The sequence below is a fragment of the Theobroma cacao genome, chromosome 1, assembly GCF_000208745.1.
Source record: "Theobroma cacao cultivar B97-61/B2 chromosome 1, Criollo_cocoa_genome_V2, whole genome shotgun sequence".
NCBI lineage: Eukaryota > Viridiplantae > Streptophyta > Magnoliopsida > Malvales > Malvaceae > Theobroma > Theobroma cacao.
Genome location: NC_030850.1, coordinates 31,617,757 through 31,643,104, shown reverse-complemented (window position 1 = coordinate 31,643,104; position 25,348 = coordinate 31,617,757). Strand labels below are relative to the sequence as shown.

The 25,348-nt window shown below is 34.7% G+C and overlaps 4 protein-coding genes across 6 annotated transcripts; 2 read left to right on the top strand and 2 right to left on the bottom strand.

The window, feature by feature from the left end:
- LOC18613633 (protein DEHYDRATION-INDUCED 19 homolog 4) lies at window positions 539–3,592 on the top strand. 2 transcript variants are annotated; one of them, XM_007050965.2, is made up of 5 exons: window positions 539–862; window positions 1,007–1,149; window positions 2,177–2,254; window positions 2,484–2,740; window positions 3,238–3,592. In XM_007050965.2, exons 1-5 carry the CDS (start codon window positions 787–789, stop codon window positions 3,359–3,361), a joined length of 678 nt encoding a protein of 225 aa, XP_007051027.2. In that variant the 5' UTR covers window positions 539–786; the 3' UTR covers window positions 3,362–3,592. The 2 variants fall into 2 exon arrangements, with proteins under 2 accessions (XP_007051027.2, XP_017981070.1); XM_018125581.1 differs by having other exon boundaries at window positions 550–862; window positions 1,004–1,149.
- On the bottom strand, window positions 3,814–6,546 carry LOC18613632 (L10-interacting MYB domain-containing protein). 2 transcript variants are annotated; one of them, XM_007050963.2, is made up of 5 exons: window positions 6,370–6,546; window positions 5,816–6,152; window positions 5,650–5,743; window positions 5,042–5,541; window positions 3,814–4,609 (listed from the first exon to the last, which is right to left on the bottom strand). In XM_007050963.2, the coding sequence occupies exons 2-5, from the start codon at window positions 6,149–6,151 to the stop codon at window positions 4,022–4,024; spliced, it is 1,518 nt and encodes a 505-aa protein (XP_007051025.2). In that variant the 5' UTR covers window position 6,152; window positions 6,370–6,546; the 3' UTR covers window positions 3,814–4,021. The 2 variants fall into 2 exon arrangements, with proteins under 2 accessions (XP_007051025.2, XP_017981063.1); XM_018125574.1 differs by having other exon boundaries at window positions 5,816–6,058.
- On the bottom strand, window positions 6,986–11,446 carry LOC18613631. The gene is made up of 6 exons (XM_018125570.1): window positions 10,724–11,446; window positions 9,914–10,113; window positions 8,801–9,053; window positions 8,624–8,709; window positions 8,421–8,512; window positions 6,986–8,332 (listed from the first exon to the last, which is right to left on the bottom strand). Exons 1-6 carry the CDS (start codon window positions 11,072–11,074, stop codon window positions 8,079–8,081), a joined length of 1,236 nt encoding a protein of 411 aa, XP_017981059.1. The 5' UTR covers window positions 11,075–11,446; the 3' UTR covers window positions 6,986–8,078.
- On the top strand, window positions 18,407–22,609 carry LOC18613629 (nicotinamide adenine dinucleotide transporter 1, chloroplastic). The gene is made up of 9 exons (XM_007050960.2): window positions 18,407–18,879; window positions 18,957–19,052; window positions 19,148–19,254; window positions 20,527–20,575; window positions 20,688–20,797; window positions 21,345–21,439; window positions 21,547–21,635; window positions 21,706–21,800; window positions 22,047–22,609. Exons 1-9 carry the CDS (start codon window positions 18,810–18,812, stop codon window positions 22,260–22,262), a joined length of 927 nt encoding a protein of 308 aa, XP_007051022.2. The 5' UTR covers window positions 18,407–18,809; the 3' UTR covers window positions 22,263–22,609.

Below are 25,348 nucleotides of genomic sequence, written 5' to 3'. Positions count from 1 at the left end.
TTTTACCTATATTATATAAATTTTAATTTCTTATATTTTATTTTATTTTAATTTTTAATTTTTATATTATATATTTTATTTTAATTATAACGTTACAAAATATTTTTAACAAGATAATAAAGTTGAAAGGTAAAAGTGTTTTTAAGAACATTACAGAGTACAATATAATGTGATTGCATTGATTTTGAACTATAATTATATTACATCTCTTGATTGTAATATAATTGTAATACAATCTTACGTCATAGTATTCTGTTACAAAATAAATATTATAATATAATTTAATTAAACACATTATAAAAAATATGATCTCACTTATCCGTATCAAACACTATATTAAGGAAAAGCAAGAAACAAAAGAGAAGTGAAAAAGACAAGAAAAGCCCCGGTCGGTACCCGCATTTCCATAAAACGGATCTGAATTTGACAGTTCCGTAAAAACCTCAAACTTTAACGGACAAAAATGTAATTAAAATACTTAATCCGGAAGGGTGCTTTTACAAGAAGGTTGTTGAGTGTAGTTCCTGAAAAATACGCGGGAGTTGCTGGTCATTTCAGAAGTCGGAATTCGTGTTCGCTAAGAATCCAGCTCTCTTTACAACCTTGAAAAGGGCAAACGAAAAGTTTCCCAGTTTGTTCCCCGAACTTCACTTCCTCCCCCATTTAACTCGCTCTTTGCCCCTAGCCAGAAAGCAAGAAGGAAATCTAAGAAGCACCCGTGTTCCAAGATACTTTTGCTTTTACAAACAAAAGGCAGCTGCAGTTTTAGACAGTGATCTAATTTCAATGGAGGATGATACTTGGAGCTTTGGTTTCTCAGCTTCATCAAGGAGCTATCAATCCACTCTTAAATCCCAAAGTGGTTAGTTTTTATTTAATTAAAAAAAAACAGTTTCTTTCTTTCTTTCTTTTTCCTTTTACTTCTTTTGTTTTCATTGTGGGGCGTTTTTTTTTTTCTGGATTTGGGATGGTTAGTGAAATGGGGTGTTGTTCTTTTTGGAAGCAGATCGTTGTAATGATTTTGAAGAGATTGAAGAAGACGATGAATTGAAAACAGAATATCCCTGCCCATATTGTTCTGAGGATTTTGATTTACTTGGATTGTGCTGCCATATTGACGAGGAGCATCATCTTGAAGCTAACTATGGGGTACGTACTTCCCTTCTGAATTTCTTGTTTGGCATAAAAGTTTGTTATTTTTGGAAAGATTGTTAGAATTGATACTTAAAGTATGTTTTTGCTCTTCCTGGACATGCTTTACTTTAGTAATTGTGAATAATAGTTAGATATGAAGGAATCTTTTACTAGCAGTGCATAAGTTGACTCAGCACAAGAATGCCTTGAATCTCAGCTATATGAACTTCGACTGTACTGATCCTTCTTTTAATGCTATGTGTTTGCCACTTGGGGGGAAGATGAAAGGCATTTGAAGTTGTTTGGTAATCAACCTGGAAAGCTTGGATTGATGAACACATGCTATCATAACTGGAATTCTCAAATCTTTTCCCACCCTTCTTTTCAGCATTACCACTCTTTTGTGTATCATTTTATGAACTTGTTATTTTCTTTATGTGCAATATTTTCCACCATCTTGCATTTTTGTCTGGCTCAAAGTGTTCTTGTTTACACAGTCTGACTCACATACGCTTGAGAAGTGTGTATTGACTTTATCCAGATTGCTCAATTATATGGCTTGTATTTTCTTCTGTCACGGTATTGTATGGATGATTGCTAGGGCTACTGGATAAAATTTGTTTTTGGCTTCACTGGATTCTGTTTTTACTATTATGCACATTTTCTTTTACGAAACTGACATTCATTCTTAATATTCTAGAGCTCCTTTTGTTTTCCCTTCTTTGGTTTCATTGATTGAAGTTAAAGTGTCAGAGCATATTCTCTCTCTCCCTCTCTCATTGTGTGTGAGTTTGCCTATTGGCGGGAATTGGGGCTTTATACGTTGTCAGGGTATATTCTAGCTTATAGAACGTTTCCTAAATATGCCTCATTACATAATATGTGGTCTTTTGTTTAAGAAGAGCAAATGCAATGTGAAACTCACCAAAAGGAAGTATTCTTATCGAATCTCAGAATAATTCTAGATAGCTTGATTTTAATTGCACTTTAGAGGCAAATGATGTTTAAAATAAGTAATTCGATGTTGCTTATAATTGCGCAGGTATGTCCTGTCTGTACTTTGAGGGTAGGGATGAACATGGTTGACCACATAACAACACAGCATGGGAATCCTTTCAAGATATCCTTTTATTTCATATGAGTTGAAGATGTCACTTCTCTTTTTTATTTTCTTTCTTTTTTAACTCATTTTCCTATTGTAGGTTATGTCATTGTGTGTGAAAGGTTTCTCACCTCCACTACTTTCTTCTAAGGAATCTCTCAAAAAGTCCCTTTAATTTGTAATTTTGTTTGTGTGACCATGATGATGCTTTGAGGTTTATGACCTGTGTCCCTTGACCAGTGATTACAGCAACCACAAATTAAAATTTTGTAAAGGCGACTCGTATTCAACTCTTTCCTTGAGAAAGGAGTTGCATGATGCACATTATCAATCTCTTCTTGCCAGGTCATGGTCTTCACTTTCTTCCTCCAATACAGCACCCGACCCAGTGCTTTCATTTCTTTCGTACGTACCTCCAGCTTATTCGTCTGAAAGTGTAAAGTCTGCCTCTTCTACTGAAGCAACCTTGGAAGAGAAAGGCTCAGATGTGAATATGTTAGAAAAGTAAGTTATTCTATCATGTGTTTAAGGTATTGTGTTCATGATTCATGTTCCTAGCCCTCTTCCATGTGGTTGAGCTAATGCTAAATCTTTTGGAAACTGAGCTATAACAGCATGATTATGCTATTTATTTTAAATGGTAAAGATGTGTAGTACATGTGAAAATAATCATGAAAAAATAAGAATGACAAAGAAAATTTTTGTTTTTATAAGTTTTGTAGCTTAAACAAATGACTACACACTTTAATCACATTGACTGGACAAGAAAAAGAACCAACAACAGTTGGTGGGAAACAAGAATGGAAATGATGTCTTTTTGAGGTTTTGCTTCCATTTTATCTGACTTAATGCAAGGCTGATAGCAAGTTTTAAGTGTGTTATTTTCTAACTGATTTCGCTTGCTTCATAACTTTTGAGACATATAAGAATGCTTTGCCTTCTGCTTTAAATGATATCAGGATATGGTTTTACTTTTTCTTTCTCCTTTTTATCCATGATAGTCTTCCGGTGGACAGAGATGTTCAACCACCCCCTCTGTCAGATAAGGAGCACTTGGAGAAGGCAAAGAGGTGCGAGTTTGTACAAGGACTATTGTTGTCCACCATCTTTGATGGTGCCTTATGAACAAGACAGCGTAGATGGTCCTCTACTTCAAATTTTATCAAACGTGCCATCATCGATGTTTTCTTGTGTTGAACATGCTGATACTTTGATAGAGAAAGCTAGGATAGATTTATGAATGTAATGTAATTTATCTTACAGGTCCATGTTATCAATTTGGCCACAAAAGAGTTAAGACTCTTGTATTTTTCCTGTCTTTAGTGCATAATGCCAGTATCAGCTTTGTTTACTTCCTCTTCCATTCTTGCATTTGCAAGTTCATCTGATTGTAAAGCTTCGTAGGCACTACCAACTTCGAACAATGTTTTATGTTTTTTCAAATTTGTGATTCAAAGGCTATCTATGACTGATTGTGGTTCTAATAGGATCTATGCTCCTTTTTGGAGTTTCCTTAATAACCTTAAAATATAAGCATTTTGAATACAAGTAAAACAAACAAATTCTGGATGTTGATGGAACATATGAAGTATGGAACTGTTGGAATATATAACATCTAAGCCATTTTCACAAGAATATTGAAACTTGCTGAATGTTAATGGTGCCAATTTGCTTATAAACAACTCTATTCAACTAACTGAAATTTACATTTGCTGTGACACAAATCTAACTTCCTGTCTGGCTCGTAGCCTAATCAGCTAAGAATAAAATTAAACTCAGTTAAACTCACTGCTGAGGACGAAGCTTCCTTAACAACCACTTCTTTCTTAGTTTGGCATCCAGCGCCAGAAATGTTTTTGCTTTGATTTCATCCTCCAGGAAATCACATGCATCTAATATAAGGTCTTCATCCAGGTCTGGTAATGCCTGTACAGCTATAATTACATTCTCTATTGAAATGGGGTTTGAGCTACCGTCATCCTTCTTCTCTGTTAATGAAGTAACAGCAGTTGCCATCTCTCGGAGAGCACTGGCCATACTGTCATCTTCACCTCGTGACTTTTTTGAATGTGCAGAATTTAACTGGTTTTCTAATTGACGTTTGTACTTAAGTTTAGACCCAATTGTCTTTGAACCAATATGTGCTGGCTCCAGCACATTACCAATTTCATCTTCACTGGAAACTGATGCTGCAAGCGACTGAGAATTCTTAGCTTCTCGCCTGGGCTTCACTTCTTGGACTGTATTTTGTGGTTCCAAACAATGAAGGGAAAAGCAGTCACTTTCATCAGGATCTGGATCATTGCATATCAAACACAAGTCTTTATAGTATGGCACTGGCCGGGTCATGAATTGCCGAGCATCCTTTTGGCCCTGTATGTTAGCCATCAAAACTTTTAAAATCTCATCGAATGAAATGAGTGTTAAAATATGCATCAGAAGGTTCCATTACTTCTCAAAAGGCTTAATAGTTAACCATACAAAAATATGAATAAAATGAAGAAAGAATGTAACAATGAGCACCGTTTTCCACTTCACCTCTTGACCCTAACAAAATAAAATGACACCACTAATTCTTGATGGTGGATATTGTCTCTGCCTAAGTCCTAAGGTACATGTGACACACTGACACTGATCCTATGTGGCTTCCAAGTAGATTATCTAAGCTTCAGGTATGATAAAAAATATTCAAACGTATTATGGACAACATGGCCTAGATTAGAGGAACTGGTGCAGAAGGAACGTGTAAGAGGACTTAACTATTTTGCTATTAAGATGAAGTTTGAGTTTACACATAGAACATACCTTGATGTAGTCTTGCCATACACTATCATCAGCTGTCACCATTTGACGAGCATCATCCCAGGCGAATCCATCCAGTTGAAGAATATTCTTTATGAGATTATATTGCCTTCTCAGAGTTTTATAGCGATTCTTTAGTATGTCCATGTCATAGTTAAAACCAAATTTAGCATTAAATGAAGCAATCATCTCCACCCATGCCTGCTTGCGGAATACACCATCAACCTGGTTCCCTTTGTGCACTTGCTCAAGCATAAGATCAATGAAAGAACGGTCCATTGGTGGATGCCAATTTGTCCTAGTACGACTATACAGTGGGGTTGTTGTTACATTTGGCATAGTCTCTGGCGTGTCCTTCACTTCTTGTGACACAGAGATACAATCTTCATCCGCTGCAATTTCATGAACAGCCTTCAAAGCTCCCTCATTGGCACATTCTGGCTGAGCGGCTGAACCTGTTTCATCCTCACCCAAGTGTGATGATGTCTCAGACACATTATCACCTGGTAAACAATCATCAGCATTCAGCAAGGTAGAAGCACATACGAAACCTTCCAACAATTAGATACACCAGGCTAAAAACTTAGTACTACCAAGGATAGAATTATTACCCTTTTCCCCAGCTCTCCTATCTCCATATATAAAACACAAATCATTATAGTACGGGACAGTTTTTACTCTGTAAGGACGCACATCTGGGTTTACCTGTGAATAAACCCTGTAAGACCCTATAATGTAATAAATACTTTTAAGTTATCACATAATTAAGCATTGCACCTTGATGTATTCATCCCAGACTTTACCGTCAGCGATCACCATTTGTCGCGTTGCATCCCAGGTAAAACCCTTCTGGTTTAAGAGATTCTTAACACCTTTGTACAGATTTCTCAGCGTTTTGTGCCGATTTTTGAGAACATCTTTGTCGTACTCAAAGTTGAACCTTTCATTGAACATTGAAATCATGTTCTTCCATGCTGTTTTGCTGAACACATGATCATCAAACCTATTACCATTGTTCACCTGTTCCAACATTAGATCAATGAAATATCGGTCCATTTCAGGAGTCCATATCGTCCTTAGGCGATCCAAATTGCCTCGGCCCCGGATACCCATGCTTGAACAATGTAAAGACAAGACATTATCCGAAACATCAAATATTCAAAAATGAGACATGGTGAAACCAAATGCAAGAATTAGGAACGTATTAATAATTTCAATACAAAAAATCGGGCACAATAAAACCAGAATAGAAAGTACCCAGAAAGGAAAAGAGAATGTTTAATTGGTAAGAAGGAAGAGAAGAATCAGATTCGTTGAGTAAAAGTTTGTACCTTGCATTCGTACTGTGTTAAGGTGGGGGGAGGGATTCTGGGTTTCTGCAAGTTTGGGGATAAGGTTTTCCAGGATAGTGTTGCGATTGCTGCGTGGCAGGAATAAGACGCTAACCTCGATCGTAACAACTGACAAACTTTCAACCCTGATTGGGTTTATCCCGACTCTGGAGTTATCGCAATTTCTAGGGATAAGGTTGTCCTAGATTTCCTTCTTATAGTTATAGATTAGTGACAGCCCATAATTTAAACATCCTGTTTCAGAGGCCCAAACTCAAAACATGCCAGTGCATGGCCTTCAGCCATCGGGCCTACCCGGTTAGGAGCTCGGGTGATTGCCTGATTGGGAACAAACCGAAGCTCTCTTCTATTACCTTTTTTTATCCCAAATTTTCCGATGCCTCATCACCGTTTCCATATATAAAATTTATTTATAAATTATGAAAATTATACTTAGAAGTGAAAATTATAAATATTTTTATCCCGTATTTTCTAATACATCTTTAACATTATCTTTATGTATAAAACTTACTTATAAATTATGAAAATTATATAAATAATAATTAAAAGTGCGAGCATATTACAAATAAATAAGAATGGCTGAACCCAGAAGGCGTCATGCAACGGCTAACATGCATCATCTATTTGGTTCCCTTGTCCCTTGTACAAATCGCAAAGCAACAAATAGCAGGGATTCCAGTGCAGAACCGAAAATAAAATACCATTTTGTGAGTCCAACCTCTTTCGATCAAGTTTCCTTCGTCACTAGTAACTTTCAAGCTTTAACCAAAGCTTTGGACTTGATTTCCGTTCCACTGATTTCCGTTCCACTGTTGTCGCTTCCTGCAATTGAGCAAGTCACTTCCACACTGCTAATTCTGATTTTTAGTTTGAGGAAGAAAACGATGGTCCAAACACAATAGAGCAGCAACCGGTGGGCCACCAGCGGTGTAGTTCGTAAGTTTTGGTCCAGAGACCCTAACGAGGTGAGCAATACTGAAGGTTCATCAGTAACTTTGCTACAAAGAATCTGCTAGACAAACTGTGGAAGTGCTAATAACTTGGTTGCTGCTGGGACCAGGAACAGCAATCACCAGCAATCCAGAATCACAAAACTAAAGAAACATTTAGGAACACCCTGATAAGTTATGAGTATTGCCTTTTCTGAAAAGTACAGGTGTGAGTATATATGTGCAGATAAGGCACAGCCATTCAGACGTTCATCAACATTTCCAAACGTTTATCAAAGAATCAGGTGATGCAGACAAGGAAGCTGCTTGGTCAGTGATTCACAAGCATAGCAAGATCATAGAATTTGAACCAGCCACACGGCAAAATAATTGAGTTGTGATCTAGATTCCAATGAGCTGAACTTAGTTTTCTAGGACCCTGCCTGGAAATGACAGAACAGCTGCCTTGTACCCATCAGTGCTGACACCTGGCAACTTCAATAAAACACAATCTAGTTGCAAATACCTCCTTTTCCCTTATGGCGCCTCACTGAAACACAAGCATTCTGTTCTCTTGTGCACACTGCTGCTTAATGAGGGAACTTATGGAATCATACGAATGACAAGGCTTAAAACCAAGCCATTTCGTAGCAGAGTTTTAAGCAAACTATCTCATCTTTCACTAAATATCACTCCAAAACTGAGACTTTGGACTCCCCCACCTACTTGAAAGAGTGGTTATAGAAAATTAATACCTTGTTATCTCCACTGTGAATTATGTGAAACAAAGAACTGGAAATCAGGAAGATGGACTTGTAAACCGCGCAGCCAATTGTCAGCAGCTTGTAACAGAGAGCTTGCTTGCTGCCATTCTTGGGATCCATTGGGAGTCAAAATTGAACCTCTCAACTTATAGGAAGCAACACCGAAAACAGGGAGAGAGATCTTTGAAGATGCATCAACACCAGAGACTTTCCTACTGCTAGAGGCAGGATACTGCAGCGGACTTTTACCTGTACCAGCCGTAAAGTAAATTACAAAATCAACTCAACAAGGCACGTTTATGCACCATGATTGTAAATGAGAGAGAGAGGGATATACTTCTAAAATGTGTCGACAAAGAATGGAAGGTCAAGAAAGATGCGTCCAGATTTTGTAGTGTTGGGCCCATAGGTATTCTGTATATTGGGTACCTGGACCAAAATTGACATCACCAAACACACATAGCAGAATAAGTTTAAGAGAAGAAAGACTTGGTCACAAATCCATCATCCATCCTTAGAAGTAAGTATGAGATGTCCTACCAAGCCACAGAAATCCAACTTGCAGGCAATAGATCACAGCTCCTGTACATCCGGATATCTGGAAATTGAGATGCAAGACTTGAAATCTGTTGGGTCAGACAACAATCCAAGTCAGGACAAACCAAAATTTGAAGAGAAAGAGCTTAACATTCTAAATCTCCTCTAACATGAACTTGCCTTGTCATATAAAGGTTTCCGATGATGTGGTTGTTCTTGTTCAAAGTATTCAAAAACCAGCAGCCCAGGTGACTTGCCAACCTCCACTTCATCGCTAGATGAACTCATAGGAGGTCTACTCATCCTCTGGGAGTTGGGCTGATCCCATGCTCCATCAACACCACCTTTCACTCTCCTGTCTGTTTCACAGTCACTACTTCCAGCACTACTAGTTTCCCTTGAAGACTCAGCATCACTATCCTCACTAGGCCTCCTGATAGTACAATACATTGGCGGATTTCCAGAATTAACAGTAAGCCAACTGGAAAGAACCAGGTATGCAGCAAAACACTTGGCCAACACTCAGAATAAGATTTAACAAACCCAGTACCCATTATTCACAGAATTAGTGACTGGACGCAGCTGATCATTTATTTGCATAAAAGCCAAAGAACATGTCTACCAAGCTTACTGTCATACACACGATTCTATCAAACAATTATGTCATAATGGAAGCGTGACCCCAAAGCAAAACTGTAGTCATTGTGCATACTAGATGTAGCATCATAAATAAAGAGTTCAAAAATCACGGAACCATTATTTCAAGTGAACACATTCGTGCGTGCGTGTGTATGTGTAAAGTATAAATTTTCAAGATTCACTAGAAATCAAGTATGGGAAGTAAATTCCCTACTAGATGACATAGCAACTAGAGAGCATGTAAAATTAACATTAAAATCTGTAAGCCTGGAATATTTTAACAAAATATAGGCACAAAACAAACAGATGCATCTAATTTAGGAAAGCCAACCAACCATGATCAGAACGGTTAGGTTGTTTGAAGAATGCATTCAAGGTTTCACGTTGCCAGACAAAATGGAAAAAATTGATATATATATATATATATATATCAACAATGAAAAAGACAATATTTAAGCAATTAAATCATAGCAATATCTAAAGGAAGCATAAGAACCACAATGTATAAAAACCTAGAATCTTCTCAGCTTCTGTGCGGTTAAAAGAGCAATCTGGCACAATAATAAGCATCCAATCCAACTCTATCATATTTATAGGGCATTATGAGTTGGGAAGAGGAAATAAGCTAGGAAAATATAGTAGTATGAAGCTCACCTCAGCCTATGTGGATCTACATATAATTGTATGCCTGACAAAGAAGGAACATAGTATTGCTTAACATAATCGCTACCGTTCAACAAGAGCGGCACTTCAACTCCATATACACTCCACTCACTAAAACATTCCCATAGATCACCAAGACAATAATGCGGGTGTACATCCAATTCACGAGTTCTCCGTCCCCTCCTTTTTTCCTGTCAACCCAAAAAGAAAAGAAACAAAAACCATAGAGTCATATTAACAAGACTCCTAAGGTCTAACAGATTGCCAAGAGAGAATTTAAGGCATCTTCTTTCAAACTCTCCCTTAAATGTAGCTTGAGAAAATAAGAACACCATTTCTACTATTCTACTTTTAATAATTAATTTAGAACATAAATAGCTTAGAATTTAAAAAAAAATTAATTCTTTTATTTCCATGAACAAGCATTTAAACTATAAATCTAAGTCTTCTTATAAATTAGGACCACAAGAATGCAAGTCATAGTAAAACTCACACACCATTAACTAGCACCAATAAAGCCAATTCTCTACAAGTTGGAACTTCTAACAAACTAAGCATGATATTTCTAATAAATAATTAAAAATAAGCATTTCCATTACATTCCTAAAATAACGCTTATCTGTTATCTCAGCTAAATCTCATGTAGCCCCAAACAAAAACAGTATTAATTAGCTGTCCAAAACTTTGCCTCCTTTTCTCTCAGCAACCAAACAGACTAAAGAAAAATTAAAATGTAATTCTCAGAACTTATATTTAGTTATAAAAAAAAAGTCAAAAAAACTTATTTCCCTTCCACAATACCTCAGAGAAGCACTGAGCCGGAACAAAAGGAGTGACCGATTCCATGAGCCGATCCAAATTGGTCAAATTAGCAATCTTCGGCGAAGACGGCGAAGCGGAGCACACCGAGTTAGGTCTCGACAATGTAGACTCGTCCGAATCCGTCCGAGCCTCAGCCATTGAATCGACCAAGTTGACTCGGCTCTCCTTCTTTGACGGTCTCTGTAGCTCCTTCTGCAACGGTCTCTGCAGCTGCTGCCTCTGCAACTGCTGCTGTTGTAATAACTGCTGCTGCCGCCTCACCGCCGGCGGGTTGTAGAATCGGTCCCCCGTGTGAGCTCGGGTCACCGCGAACCCGCCCGAGTTTGACATTCTACTAGTAATCTTCTTTTTCAAAAAGTAAAATTACTAAAAATAAACTTTGGCAGCTTTTGCTGGATTAATGAAATCGAAGGGATAAAGAGGGGATTAAGGGGTTTTGGGGGGGTTTTAAGAGGTAAAATTTTGAGGACTAGAGTGAAAGGGAAGGGCCATTAGCGTTTTTTGTTTGCGTTGCTTTTCTGGTGGATTTGTATTGTCGACGATTTTTTTTTTTTTGCGTAGGTTTGCCCTTTTTGTTTAAGGTTTGGAGGGGGAAACAAATGAAGCCGCTTGACTGAGCGAATGGAGAGAGAGGGTGGTGATGGAAAATTGAAAAGACCTTTTCGTTCTGAATTCTGCTTTCCCCCTTTTATTATTTATGGCTTTCGTAAACACACTTGCGACCTTCGCAACTCCCCCTGGCTTTCAACAATTATACTAGCAGCACTCCAAAATAATAAAATGACGATACTGACCTCTTCGCTTGAATTGACACATCTAGCCTTCCATCTTTATCTTACTGTAGTAGTAGCATATGAAAAATGCTACTGTTAATACAAGGAATGCCCAAATACATAATGAATGAAAAGAAAATAAAGATCATGAAAGTGGGTATCAAGCGAGTATCTTCATGTTTTCTAATAAAAGCATAAAAAAGATATGATTTTACTTGTTTAAATAGATAGAGAATTTTAAAATATTTATCGCATTCACATGTACAAATAATAACATCTTAATCATATAAATATAAATATTTGTGTAAACTTGTACACGTAAATGAATCAAAAAGTTTATGTAGTTACAATGTTAGAATCACTTTTTTTCCTTCTGTGGTAGAAACAGAATTAATTCCTTATTATCATTTAAATTGTAATCAACTTGGTTGATCACTAATCATTTTTTATAGTTCAAACATTCATTATTATAAAACGCATAAGTAATGCAATGCGTGATGAGTTATAAAACATGATAAACATCTTAAAAACAAAGCCATTTCATTTAACAATGGATGCGATGTCTCCGGACTTCGATGGGCAGTACTAGATATTAATTTTCTTTGCTTAGATCGTGAAAGCTTGGATTATTTAACCAAAATATGATGAAAGGGTGGTAATGAGCCAACGTGGAATATTGATCGAGGGTATTTTGGGAAAAACAAACAATCCGCCAAAATGGAAAATAGACAAATTGAAGACATCCGCCGGTAGCAATGATTTAAGAAGAAACGACTCGCCTCGCACAGGTCATTAGTTAGGCCAACTAGCTGCAGCCGAGCCCACAGGTTTTTTTCTGCTCTGACCGAACTGCCCACCAGCTTAAGCGACAAAGTTTTCGGTGTCGCGAGGAAAAGTGCATCACCGAACCCAGAAAAGGCCAACTAATTAAGAGAAAAATGTTGCTGAACATTGAAAATATTACGCGAACTACAAATGTAAGTCGCAGGAACTTGTCTGCAAGTGAAAGTACAAACTTTCTTTTGTTATACACTGAAAACGCTACATGTATCAAATTTAGAAGAGATTCACTTCCAGGAATCTCCAAACTCGAGATCTTCATTCTTCAAAATTGGAAGTGAAATCACGTGTTCAATCTTATTTTATTTAAATATTTATTGAGGATTAAAGTCTTGGAAGAAAATAGTTAGATGAAAATTTCCAGTCAAGTGGGGACGCTTCCAAATAGAAGAATTCATGCTGTTCTGGTGGCCATGAATCGGGTTACCCACCCGGCCCATGAATCCGACTTGATTTTGAATTTGGTTCCGTTGAGTATATTATTATATTAATAATTTTTTTATTTCATATATTATAAATATAACTAAAAATATAAAATACTAATATAAGTTTTTTTATTGCAATAAATGAGTCAAATCAAATTTAAATTTTAAAATAAATCCGATCCCATCTATACGCACTTTTATTTACATATGATGGTTTCTCTTTAATTAAAAATAATAACCATGTTCGTGAACAGTGTGGAGGAGGTAGCACCATCAGTTTGACTTTTTGACTTGATGACCGAGAGCGATATTTTTACTTATTTTCAGTAGGGTAGCTTGCTATTTATCATATAAGTGACTCTTTTCTAAGGGAAATATATGGCATTTAGCTGATTTCTTTTTTTGTTCTTGTTTTTGCCTTGGATAAATTGAATAATGTGTCAGCCTGTTTTTTATTTTTTTTAAATTGGTTCTAAATTCAAATAATTACTGTGTAATTAATAAAAAATTAATATTTAAATATTTAATTTATTAATTGATGTATGATTTTTTATTTAATTAATAAAATTCAAATTATTCATCTTTCAATTAAAATAATTAAAAAAATTAATTAAACAGGAAAACAAGACGGTAAAGTTATTAATGTTACATTATCAAGTAGGAGTTATGAGTTTTTTGTAAATCAACATGTAGACCAAGTCTTCCGTTTTGTCTCTTAATTGAAAGCCCAAGTTGTTATTCTTGTGACCTGAATTTGTACCAAGAATTGTACAAGCATTAAACAGTTAAACTTATTGCTAATAAAGCCATGGTGCCTCCTAGTTAGTGATTATTAGTACTATTAAGCCTCGAGTTCCTGGTTTATTTGAGGATAAGAAGGTGTCATTTGTGGGCTGATGTTTGATGGGATTGGGACCAGACCAGGGTCCCAGCTCGGATCCATCAAAGGCTGTCCCAAGGCCTACAAAGCAGGTGGGTGTGGCTCACTATTAAAGTGGCCATGTGGTTCACTCCGGCATTGCTGATTTGCCAACTGTTGATACAGCGAACTCAGAACGTGGTACAGTAGTAACAGAACCACCACTCCACTCTGATTTCTGCCACAGCTCTCCCTCTCTCTCTCTCGTGGCATTTGTTTTATGCCCCAAAAAACAAAGAAAAGAAACGTAAAACACGCCTTCCAATTAGCTTCCAAACTGGCTCTTATATCTTGATATCTCATTTATTGTTTCCAGAGTTGATCCCCTGCTTTGCAGCGAGCTTATTGTTTTATAGATTTCGTTCGGTAATAGTAAAATTATTTGTCCAAAAAAATTTTTTATGAAAATATTTTATTAAAAATTTTAATATTTTGTACTATTTGGTATAAACTATTGAATATATCTTCAAAGATTTTGATCATTTTGATCTTGTAAAAAATATTTTCTATCATGATCTAACTTCAATAATTTTTTATTATAGCACCATACAAATATTAACATTAATCAATTATGCAATGCATCTAGAACAAATTTTTTATATTAAAAATATGATATATAAATAATATTTATTTATTATTTATTTATTTCTCATCATATTGTTATACTAGTTAGTTTGTTAAGTCAATAGGGATGAGCAAAATTAGATTGGATCAATGACCCAATCGAACTAAATGTGATTTGAATAAAAAAGTTCAGTCTAATTGGTCCATTAAGTCTATTGATTCAAAAAGTTTGGTCCAATTGATTTTAAAATTTTTAGACCAAATCGAGTAAAAGACAAAATTAATATTATATATTATTTTTAAATTTATATAAAAATATATCTTTATTATTAATTTTCATTTCATGTTTTATAATTATTAATGAATTTTATAAATTTTAATATTGTAATTTGTAAAAAATAAAATAAAATTTTGATCTTTTTTATCCAAAATTGAACCGACCATATTGATTCAATGTTCGACTGATTTGGTCCTCTTTTTTGTTTGGTCAATTTTCTAAAAATATTTGATCTATTTGATTCTTAGATATAATTGATTGAATTAACCGAACCATCCAATTGCTCACCCTTAAAGTCAATAAATTATAATGTAAAAATGAAAAGAAAAAAAGATTTTCAAGTGTGAAAAATTATTTTTTATTTTATATAATTTTTTAATTGATCTTAGTTATTCTATATTATATTAAAAATTTTAGTATCTTAGTTAAAATAATTATAATTATTCCTATGAAAGAATCGAATAAAATAATTAATAATTCTTTGTTGAGAAAAATAATAATAAATAAAAAGATGAAAACAAAAAAGGAAAATAATGATATTTTGTTATTGTTTGTGCAAATGGGATTATTTGGAATTTAAAAAATAACTAACAAAATGGACTTCAAGGTATGTATCTTTAAGACTTATTTTACACTCACCACTTGGTGTATGAAAGTGGAATTATGTGAATAGTTTTATAGATACAATAAACCTAATGTTTAACATTTGTTTGCACTTACGATCAGTGGCGAAGGTAGTCTCAGTTTCTAATTTTTTTTTATTTATATGGGTATAAAATTATAAATATATAAGTTTGCCACCCTTATTTAATTCAAGTGAATTGGCTTGGCATATTGTTAAGTCATTTATGTTAAATTTTAGAGGCTTGGGTTCAATTCCTTTGAAATCCAAAATTTGAAATTATTTTTCTTTTTTCCTTATAGATTAAACTCAAATTTTGAAATTAGTTTTCTTTTTTTTCTTTTAAAGTAAAATATGCATTGCTTAACTTTGTCTAAAATGTATAATTGCCTAAAGAGTATAATTTTTTACTTTGACTTTTCTCACAATTTGTTGATTCGATTTAAACACTTATATAGTATGTACTTTTCTTAAAAACCCTTAATTTTTTTACCGTAACTTTACTAGAATATTTTGTAGTATAGTATAAAATACATTATAGTCCTATTGAGTAAAAGATACATTGCTTAATTACCTGAAGAGTATAATTTTTTACTTTGATTTTTTTTACAATTTGTTGATTTGATTTAAACAATTATACAATATGTTTTACGTTAATATAAAAAACTGAACAAGAATGTGATTAAAATATTCAAAAAAATTCAATAATTTTATTTTATTTTTTCAAATTAAATAAGTATAAAGTGATTGCTATAAACATTAACACGAATTTAGTTATTAATGAATTTGAAAGTATGAAAGCACATTGAACATAACTTACAATGTCTAATATGAAAATTTAATATTAATTTTTCTGATTACTTTATATCTATTTATATTGATGAATTTAAAAACTTATATTCAAATTGTTAATGAAATTTTAAGTTATGATTTAATTTTATTTTAAAAATGATTAATTTTTTACTCCAAATCGAATCATGGACCTGATCTATGACTTTTTATGATTGCTCTTTAGCCACCCTTCATACAATATCCTGAATTCGCTACTGCTTACAATACTAAACCACTAGACATATTCAAAAATTGTAAAATTGTTTAACTTTAGAGTATACTTTTTATAGTAAGTAAATTATACGAAATTTGGATACTTTTAGTACATGAAGGGAACTCAAAGTGTTTTTGTCTTTTTTTGAATTTTCATTTAGTTATTCTCACTGCTCAATTTATTTTCCTTGTCATTTCCACGTCGCAAAATAGATACCAATAAGTCATTTATATAGACTTACACGTGTATTTTCTTTCAAGACACAATCGTTTCATTAAGGCATATTTTTGTTTTAAACATACCTTTACATGTTACAAGACGTAACCTTTGAATAAAGATAATTTTTCAATAATTATCTTATAAAAAGACAACCTTTTATAGTAAAAGACAACCTTTCATACTATTAGACAAAATCTTTAAATCACAAGACAATTTTTAACATCATAATCTTTGAGTGGTGGTGTTTTTCAATAGTCTCCTAATTTTTGAATTTAAAGGTATTTTTTCAAATATAACTTTATCAAGAGACATAATTTTTTATATGAAACACTGCCAATAATCGAATAATCATATTATGTGTATAACTTTTTAATTTTAAAAATGCACTAATTATTATTTTATTGATTTGTGGGATTTGATCTCACAATAAGGATAGGGTGATATTTTCGAAGTGAGATCAATCCCAAAGGGAGGATAAAAACATTATTCTTGAAAGTTTTCTCCATTCTAAATGAAGGAAAAGAATAAAAACTTTTTATGGAAAAATTTTTTACCAGGTCAAATCATTGTTATTATAGGTGTTTAAATTTGCAAGTAAAAGTTACATCAAACTATGAAGATAAAATTCTTCTACAGTTTCAAAAAAGTTTTTTGGTTTTTTGTTTTCAAAGTTGGATGCAACTTCTTTTTCTAAATTAAACCACATGTCTGGAAATAACCCACCAAACTTATCCTTTACGAGAAAGAAAATTTGCTAAAGTACCACCACTAATTTGAAAGGGAACACTCAATTTGCAGTATTTAGTTACATCTAGGTAAAATTAGATTTGGTAATTTTGTACAAGACACAACAACATGACATAGGTTTAAGTAGATTTTAATTTAAGCTAATTTTTTTGTGTGTATTAATCGTGTATTTATATAACCTGTTATTCATTTATTACGTTAATTATATGTTCACGTGTCATGTAAACATGTTTAGTACACGGTTAAGACTCATTTGTTAATTTTTTTTGTTTTGGAAACTTGGATGGGCTTGGTGAGACTTATTTATTGATTTATATAAATATTAATATTTTTATAATGAGTAGAATTTGTTGATATTGAATTTTATTATATATAATATATTATAATATTTATTAATTTTTGTTGTAAATTTGAATAACAAAATCATATTTTACTTGTACATATTTCAATTTAATTATTTTAATCGCGTTAACCATATATAAATTGTGTATTAATTGTATTAATTCTGTAAACAAGTCATAAGTCATATAAATTTTAATCGTATTAATTGTATCGTATAAAATTTAAATCAACACGTTAAATAAATGTGTTAGTCATGTTGTGTTACACGTTTCTTAAATATATCCGTATACATGTTTAAAATTTTAACACAATTAATTGATTGTGTTGAGTTTGTGTTTATCTGTATAACTATTAATATTTTATATTTACACGATATGATTAAAATACGAATATACGAATTGCTAGATCTAACTAAAATGATTATAGGAAAAAAGAACATAAAATCATAATTAGCCCATACGTGGACATCCGTTATTTTCCAAAATAAATTATTGGACAAATTTAGCTCATTTGGATTAGAATTACCTTGTGGGGGAGGTAATTGACATTGTCAAAAATTCTTTTATTTTTCCTTGTCAAAATTGAACAACAGTTCCCCCACCCTATGTCATATGGCAGAAAAAGTTTTCTAATTCAAATAATAAATTCCAAAATGTAAATGGTCATATTGACTTCAGTTTTTGACTTGGAGTGGGTGGCTCGTAGCAACCAGACAGTCATGCAGAGCCTGCTTGAGGTTAGGTGCGGTACCCAATTTGGTCAAGGACCAAACCCCAGGCCCAGGGTGCCAAAAATTGTAAAAATGTCGAGGCTGTTACCCGTTTCGTGCAAAAAAGGCCTTTATTTATTATTATTTAACTCAGAATCCGTCTTTTAATTCAATCGGGTCCAATGTGTGGCGAATCGTCCGGCTGAGTACTGATAGGGTGGTGATAGCCAAACAAAAGCCTCACGTTTTTTAAATCCAAACTGGAATAAAACTCTCTTATTTCCCAAATCTCATGGCGATTTCTCGATCTCATGGAACGACGCCCAAACTCTGGAGCCAATCCTCTCCGTAAGAGTTCTCTTTTTTTGGCCCTCCCCCGTATATATAAGAGAAAACAGACGAGAATCGAACCCTAACTCAGGCGATTCGACTCGATTATTCCCAAGCTAACGCAACTCACACCAAAGAATATATCCTCTGGCAATGCGACTCTGGTTGTCGACGGTATCCCTCTCGAGAGAGGACTCCTTTTCTTTGGCTAAAATCTTCGCCTTTTTTCAGATTGATTTAAAAAGTACAAGACATGTCCAACGATTCTCATGCCCCTAATTCCATGGGTCTCCTTTGCAATGCTGGTGCCGGCGCAGCCGCTGGTATGTCGAATACTTCCTTCCCTTTCCCTAAGCCGTTATGTCAATAACTGAATTTCGACCTCTCTTTGCACGTGCAGGTGTTATCGCTGCATCATTCGTTTGTCCTTTAGATGTTATAAAGACAAGATTTCAGGTTCATGGGCTGCCAAAGCTCGGTAACGGAGCCGTTAAAGGTATGCAGATCCGATTTACTTTCTTTTGAGGAAAACAGAAAGATGAGCTGTTTAAAGTTTTTTAATTCTAACTTTTTGTTTAATTATTTGGTCAGGTAGTCTTATAGTAGGTAGCTTAGAACAAATATTTCGGAAGGAAGGCTTGCGTGGCATGTATCGTGGGCTTTCTCCCACTGTGCTCGCTTTACTTCCAAATTGGGCAGTAAGTCGTTCTTTCCCTGTTTCTATTTCTAAGTTGTTCCAATCCCGTTTATAAACTCTCGATGAGTTTTTTAATTTGGATGTTATTATGTAATGGGGAAAGTCAAAGTTTGTTAATTTAATGGTTTGCAAAGACTGTAGTGGATTATTAGTCGGCTTGTGTTGATCATAAAGGTTATATCTTGGTAACAATACCTTTTGTAATTCTGCAAGGATCCAGGAATTTGGGAAAGAAATATGGTTATATGTTTTGATGCTTTGTTTCATGATCAGTTGGATATTTAACTTAAAGAAACAACCCGTTGCATGTTTCAGTTAGTACAAGGTCAGCTCTTATTTATTTGGATCCTTTTCTTGCCCCTACTCCCTGACTTGATATGAAATAAAAATATTTAGGTTCCTCTGCAGTTAAGTTTCCTGAATTTTCCATCCTCAATTACAGCAATGGTAAATTCACATTTTGCATATACACACGAAACAAACTAAGCCCTTTCCTACAACAGGAGTTCTATTGTGCAGTTATGCTGTATTTAGGAATGTAGCCCAAGTATTTCATGAAAAGCAAGGATCTTTTTTTTATGGTTTCTACTCACATTTTCTTCGTTTGTCACCTCCACTGTAAACTATAGCATATATGCCAGATGTAATTGACAGTAAATTTTCGCTTATAATTACCCAAAGTACACAGGGATAGCCCAACACGGATTTAAAATCAGCAATTCCGTTTTATAATCTTTTTTAACTCTGGATAGCATAAAATTTGAGGTGTCCATTTGAATATTTCAAGTAAATTATCCAAACAAGCATTGGCGTTACAGCAGTTGTTTAGTTTAATTGAGTAATTGAGCTAAATTGAAGCTTGTAGAGCAAAATTTTTATATGCTATTGAAGAGTTAGGTAATTTATTCACAAGGTTGAACTACAAATGTAAAAATCTGGCTTCTTTCTCATTGCATACTTTTGATTTGCCATGCAACATAATAATTATTATACTTGCTATTTCCTATCCCAACTATGCATAATTCTGTTCTTCAGAAGTTTAGACTCGATTTTTTTGGATTTTATGATTGAAGTAATTAAAACATGAAGCCTATCTACCTGTTTGTTTAGATTTCCATATGAGGTTTTTGTTATAGCATAGTTTATTCTCTTTGATGCTGATGTGCTTCACTTCCTTAATTATTGAGTAGAAGTCATTTTTATTTTTCTTCTCCCTCTGACTGTCTCTTGTTTTGGTACTTGCTGAATTTGACGCAATCCTTTCCTTTTGCAGGTATACTTTACAATGTATGAGCAGCTCAAAGACTTTCTTTGTTCTAATAGTCAGTTCCTAGCCCATAAGATTCACACTTCTGTTTTGATTTTTTTCTATACTTATCATCTTGCACATTTTCTTTTTAATTTCGGACTTACTATTCCTGGGTTCATGTGTAGATGAGAATCACCATCTCTCGATAGGTGCAAACATGCTAGCTGCATCTGGTGCTGGAGCTGCGACAACCATTTTCACAAATCCTCTTTGGGTTGTGAAGACAAGACTTCAAGTGCGTCTACCAAATTTATACTTTATTATTTTATTATGTAATGACATATGATGAAAGAAATCAAAACTCTTGATAGTGTGGCATATATTAATTTTCTTAGTTATTTTGCCTGTTATTTCATTCCAATTATAATTTGTTAATGGATATAGTAACTTTTGTCCCTATTGTCTTTTTTGTTGCTTTTGATAATTGCCTATGTTCCTCTTGCCAATCAACCCTCAAAAAATGAAAAAGAAACTAGGAGGCCTATACCAGAGGAAAGTAACAACCCTTTAGAAGGAAGACGAGTACAGTTTGGGAAAAAATGATAGAAGAGAGTCAAGAAAAATCAATGCCTGCATTGAAAGGGTGGACGACTGATTAGTGTTATTTAGGCTGTTCGATTTGGCTTTATAGGATTGTTTTATGGTAAATTATGGTATTTATAATCTAGTGTACATGGTTTGATGTTTTTATTTTAATTGTATTATGCTGCTGTTTAAATACAATAGCTTTAGAGTTGTGGACTTTTTTATGCATTGACATCTGTCCCATTTCTTTTATCTAGACTCAAGGAATGAGAGTGGGAGTGGTTCCTTATAGGAGTACTCTTTCTGCTTTGAGGAGAATAGCTCACGAGGAGGGTATTAGGGGTCTATACAGGTTTTTTTCTCGGTCAATAAGAAATTGATGACTTCTATTTTTTAAAGTTGTTTTTAACTGCTCTGAATTAAGAAATGATGGTGTCTGATATTTTCCATGATGAACAGTGGTCTCGTGCCTGCATTAGCTGGTATCAGTCACGTTGCCATTCAGTTTCCAACATACGAGAAGATCAAATTATACTTAGCTGATAAAGGTTAATAATCTGCTTGTTTTAAGTTTTATATATTCATTGAATATATTTTAACTGAATGGGGTCTTGGCAGATAACACTACAATGGATAAACTCAGTGCATGTGATGTTGCTGTTGCCTCATCAGTTTCCAAAATATTTGCATCCACATTGACTTACCCACATGAGGTATGATGAATGAATGTTTACAACTCGTTTTGGTTAAGTATGTTAAAACCTCTCACGTACTTTAAACTGAAAAAGATTGCATTGCACTTTCAAGGTAAAAAAGAAGAGGGATGTCAGTATCATGTTTTAATTGCCTTAGCCTATGTTTAATAGCTGCATTTATCTCTTTCTTTCTAACTATTGCCTGTTTAATTATGTAAGCTGATGAAAATAAAAAAGGTTATGTTTTATTCTTGCACAATATAGGTGGTACGCTCAAGGCTTCAGGAACAGGGACATCACTCTGAGAAACGTTATTCTGGTGTGGTTGATTGCATTAGGAAAGTATTTCAGCAAGAAGGTGTTGCTGGATTCTACCGTGGGTGTGCAACAAATCTTATCAGGACCACACCTGCAGCTGTTATCACATTCACTAGCTTTGAGATGATTCATCGGTTTCTTGTCAAATATTTTCCCTCCTGATCCACAGCCTCACGCATTGTGAGGGTGCGTCATGCTCAAACAAAGATATAGCACTGTCACCTGGCATATGACCAGGCAGCCTGGCATATGACCAGGCAGTAATACATCATCTTGGTAGTGATACAGTTTCACAGTTGTTTATGTAGTGTATTCTTCTGGTAGATTTTACCAACATTGATTTGATCCTCATCTCCTCGTGTTTGATCCTGTAAGAAGAAAGCTTCCTGAGGAAGGTGTGGACATGATATACTGACAAATGATAATGACGAAAATAGTACATTGTGAGCTTAAATTAATACATTCTTAAAGCATTGGTAGATAATTACAGTAATTGATCTTTGTTTCAATGTACTTGCTTTGCTGGTTGTCCCTATTTTCATTCTCTCTCTATTCTCAACTTTCAAATTATATAAAACTTAAGTAAAATTGAACGTAGATGGTTGCGGGAAAGGTAAATTGGGTTGTGCAGGTGCAATGGCTGGGGGAGACGGGGCTTGCTGAATCAGTTGGATACAACTTTTTGAATCGGATTCGATCTGAACTTGATTGAGCCCCGTTTGGTCATCTTGTGAAAATGCGATAGCTGGTATCACAAGATTGGGAGTTGGGACTACAAAATTCTTCTTTGTGCTGTGTGTTTTTTTTTTTGGGATTCCTGAGGGTTTAGGTCCTTTCTTGTTCACGTGGTGAACCTTCAGGCTTAGCCTGCTATGTGTGCTCATACATGCCATGTAGCGAAAATCCTGCTTCTTTTCTCCTTTGGGCTACATCTGGCAGTTCGCCACCGTGCTGACAATCTGAATTGCCTAGGATTGGTGATTGTGTTCCCTTCCAATTGCCTTTAGGTAGGACTCCAGTCCAATTCTGTAGCTTTGGGCTTTTGTTTTGGATTAAATTTAGCTACCCAAGGTCCCAAACTTCCTTTCTATACAAGCACCCCCACAAATGGTATATGGCATTCAATCACGCTAAGCATACCAACACGTTTGCTTTGGGAGCAAGTATATGGCATTTTGGATGGGGATTTGCAAGGATAGGAGTTGTTGGGATAGGGATTTTCCGATAGAACAACACACTTGTAATCTGTTACGAAATCACAAACGAGCTTAACTGTTTTTGGTTATACTGTTTATATGTCTACCCTCCAAGTCCAACAAAGCACAACAGTAAATGCTTGGCTTTTATTAATAAGCTTGTCCCTAGATCATGTGGTCGGAGGATGAGAGTGAGAGTTTCAAGTAGAGATCATAAACTTGAGACAATACCGTAAACTTATCTCCAAAAAAGCCTAGTTTATTTAAGTTAGAGAAATTTGATTAAAATTTGTTTAATCACTCAAAACATAATATCATTTATTGATCTCTGATAGGATACTTGAATTATTTTTTATAAATATATTTAGATTAAAATAAATAATTTTAAAAATTATAAAATGGATCGTATGTTTTTTAAAATATACTCCACTAAAAAACTTTAAGTCTACATGAGAATGTGCTTGATTAGAAAATTCCTCTTACATCTCCATCACAACGCCAGTTATAAGTGTAGCAAGAAACGAGAAAGTGGGCATAATTTGACAACTCATTAGCCTTATAAAGGGAATCCTAAGAGCTTCATATCTTATCATCGGAAGACTATGACAACTTAGAGGCCCCTCAGTGCCTCTCTTGACATTCTTTAAGGGCATTCTTTACACTTATTTTTGGTGGACAATTATGTTATATATGAAAAGAATGAAGACGATTCCTTTTATGCATTGGATGATTAACAGTTCATAACATCACATTAACACATGGAGGTTGAGTTCAAAAGAAAAAGACATTCCCCAAATCCCAAGTAGAAGGTACTGGAATAAATTAGAAACCCTGATAGCTTCTACAGGACATTTATTTCACATTCCTCCTGCTCAATGGTCTAAGCTTTTATTTCCTTTTATGTCCTCTGTCAGGTTTGTGGGGGATGGGGAGTAGGCTTGGAAACTTTTGAGTCATGGAAGTAGAAAAAATCTCGCCAATAACTTTTCCTCTTTGACATTATTGTGATGTTGTTGCTGAAATAACAACAGAAAAATGTTGCAGCAAGTACCACTACCAGACTATAATTAGAGGGCACGGAGAAGGGAGGGGAGGGGAGGGAAGGGAATGAGAGAGGACAATAGGACTGCCCTTTCACCTCCCATCATGGTCTTGTTCGATCAAAAAGTATAGGGCCATTAAAAAGATACAGGAGTGCAATGCTTTCATGATTTTTTGAGACTGCTGGCTGCCCCACCCCCACACATTGAGAAAAAAAAAGGGGACAACCTGTGAATGCGATGAGCTTTCTGCTCGTTATTTTAATTTTTCCTTCTGCCTTTCCTTCTTCGATTGATTAAGGTGAAACCAAACATTCCAACAACAAGCCACTTCTTCAAATTTTTTAGGCCTTCACCACCACCTACTGCCAAGGTTTGGCCTGTTAACAAACCTCCTTTTCTTGAAAATAAAGTCTTCTTTTCTATCCACCCACCTGAGATTAAGCTTTGCCCTGGAGTTTTAACTGTTATGTGTGTGGTTAGAAATTGGGCTGGCGTTTGCTTTCCAGATGGGATTCGGATCCAAAATTCCCTTCAAAGGACTTTTTAAAATCCAGGCCAGCCAACAACAATAATTATCATGATGATGGATACTTTTTAACTTTTCCAAGATAACATGGGGACTATTTATTCGTTTACTATATGGACATAATCCTTAAATGTGATAATGGGAATACCCTAAAGTTTACCCCTTCTAAAGTAACTGTTATTATTGGGGCTGCTAGTGGCGGTTTTTATAGCTTTCAGGGCAATAGATATTGAAGAAATTAACGACCCCAGATGGAAAAATTCCACACTTTTTCTGCAGAAGATGATCGTGAGAAAAGAAAAATCTTTCATTTGAATATGGCATGCATTTTTTATCCCTCAGGACCCCATGTGATAATAGAGGGTGCCAAAATCATGTTGGCACTAATAACAGGTGTAATCAAATTTGTGAAGAGGTCCACTACTTGTCTGTGAGGTTCTTTTGATCAAATTTCAATACATGATTCCTTATCATCAAACCAGC

Excerpts from the sequence above, each read along its gene's own strand:
- LOC18613632 (XM_007050963.2), bottom strand. The coding sequence starts at position 6,151 with ATGGGTATCCGGGGCCGAGGCAATTTGGATCGCCTAAGGACGATATGG. Across the intron at positions 5,744-5,815 it reads TCTGGGATGAATACATCAAG|GTAAACCCAGATGTGCGTCC; the intron begins GTGCAATGCTTA and ends GTTTATTCACAG. Across the intron at positions 4,610-5,041 it reads TATGGCAAGACTACATCAAG|GGCCAAAAGGATGCTCGGCA; the intron begins GTATGTTCTATG and ends GCTAACATACAG.
- LOC18613633 (XM_018125581.1), top strand. The coding sequence starts at position 787 with ATGGAGGATGATACTTGGAGCTTTGGTTTCTCAGCTTCATCAAGGAGC. Across the intron at positions 863-1,003 it reads CACTCTTAAATCCCAAAGTG|CAGATCGTTGTAATGATTTT; the intron begins GTTAGTTTTTAT and ends TCTTTTTGGAAG. Across the intron at positions 1,150-2,176 it reads ATCTTGAAGCTAACTATGGG|GTATGTCCTGTCTGTACTTT; the intron begins GTACGTACTTCC and ends ATAATTGCGCAG.
- LOC18613631 (XM_018125570.1), bottom strand. The coding sequence starts at position 11,074 with ATGTCAAACTCGGGCGGGTTCGCGGTGACCCGAGCTCACACGGGGGAC. Across the intron at positions 9,054-9,913 it reads GTAGATCCACATAGGCTGAG|GAGGCCTAGTGAGGATAGTG; the intron begins GTGAGCTTCATA and ends TTGTACTATCAG. Across the intron at positions 8,513-8,623 it reads AGTTGGATTTCTGTGGCTTG|GTACCCAATATACAGAATAC; the intron begins GTAGGACATCTC and ends ATTTTGGTCCAG.
- LOC18613629 (XM_007050960.2), top strand. The coding sequence starts at position 18,810 with ATGTCCAACGATTCTCATGCCCCTAATTCCATGGGTCTCCTTTGCAAT. Across the intron at positions 20,798-21,344 it reads TTGTGAAGACAAGACTTCAA|ACTCAAGGAATGAGAGTGGG; the intron begins GTGCGTCTACCA and ends TCTTTTATCTAG. Across the intron at positions 21,440-21,546 it reads GGTATTAGGGGTCTATACAG|TGGTCTCGTGCCTGCATTAG; the intron begins GTTTTTTTCTCG and ends CATGATGAACAG.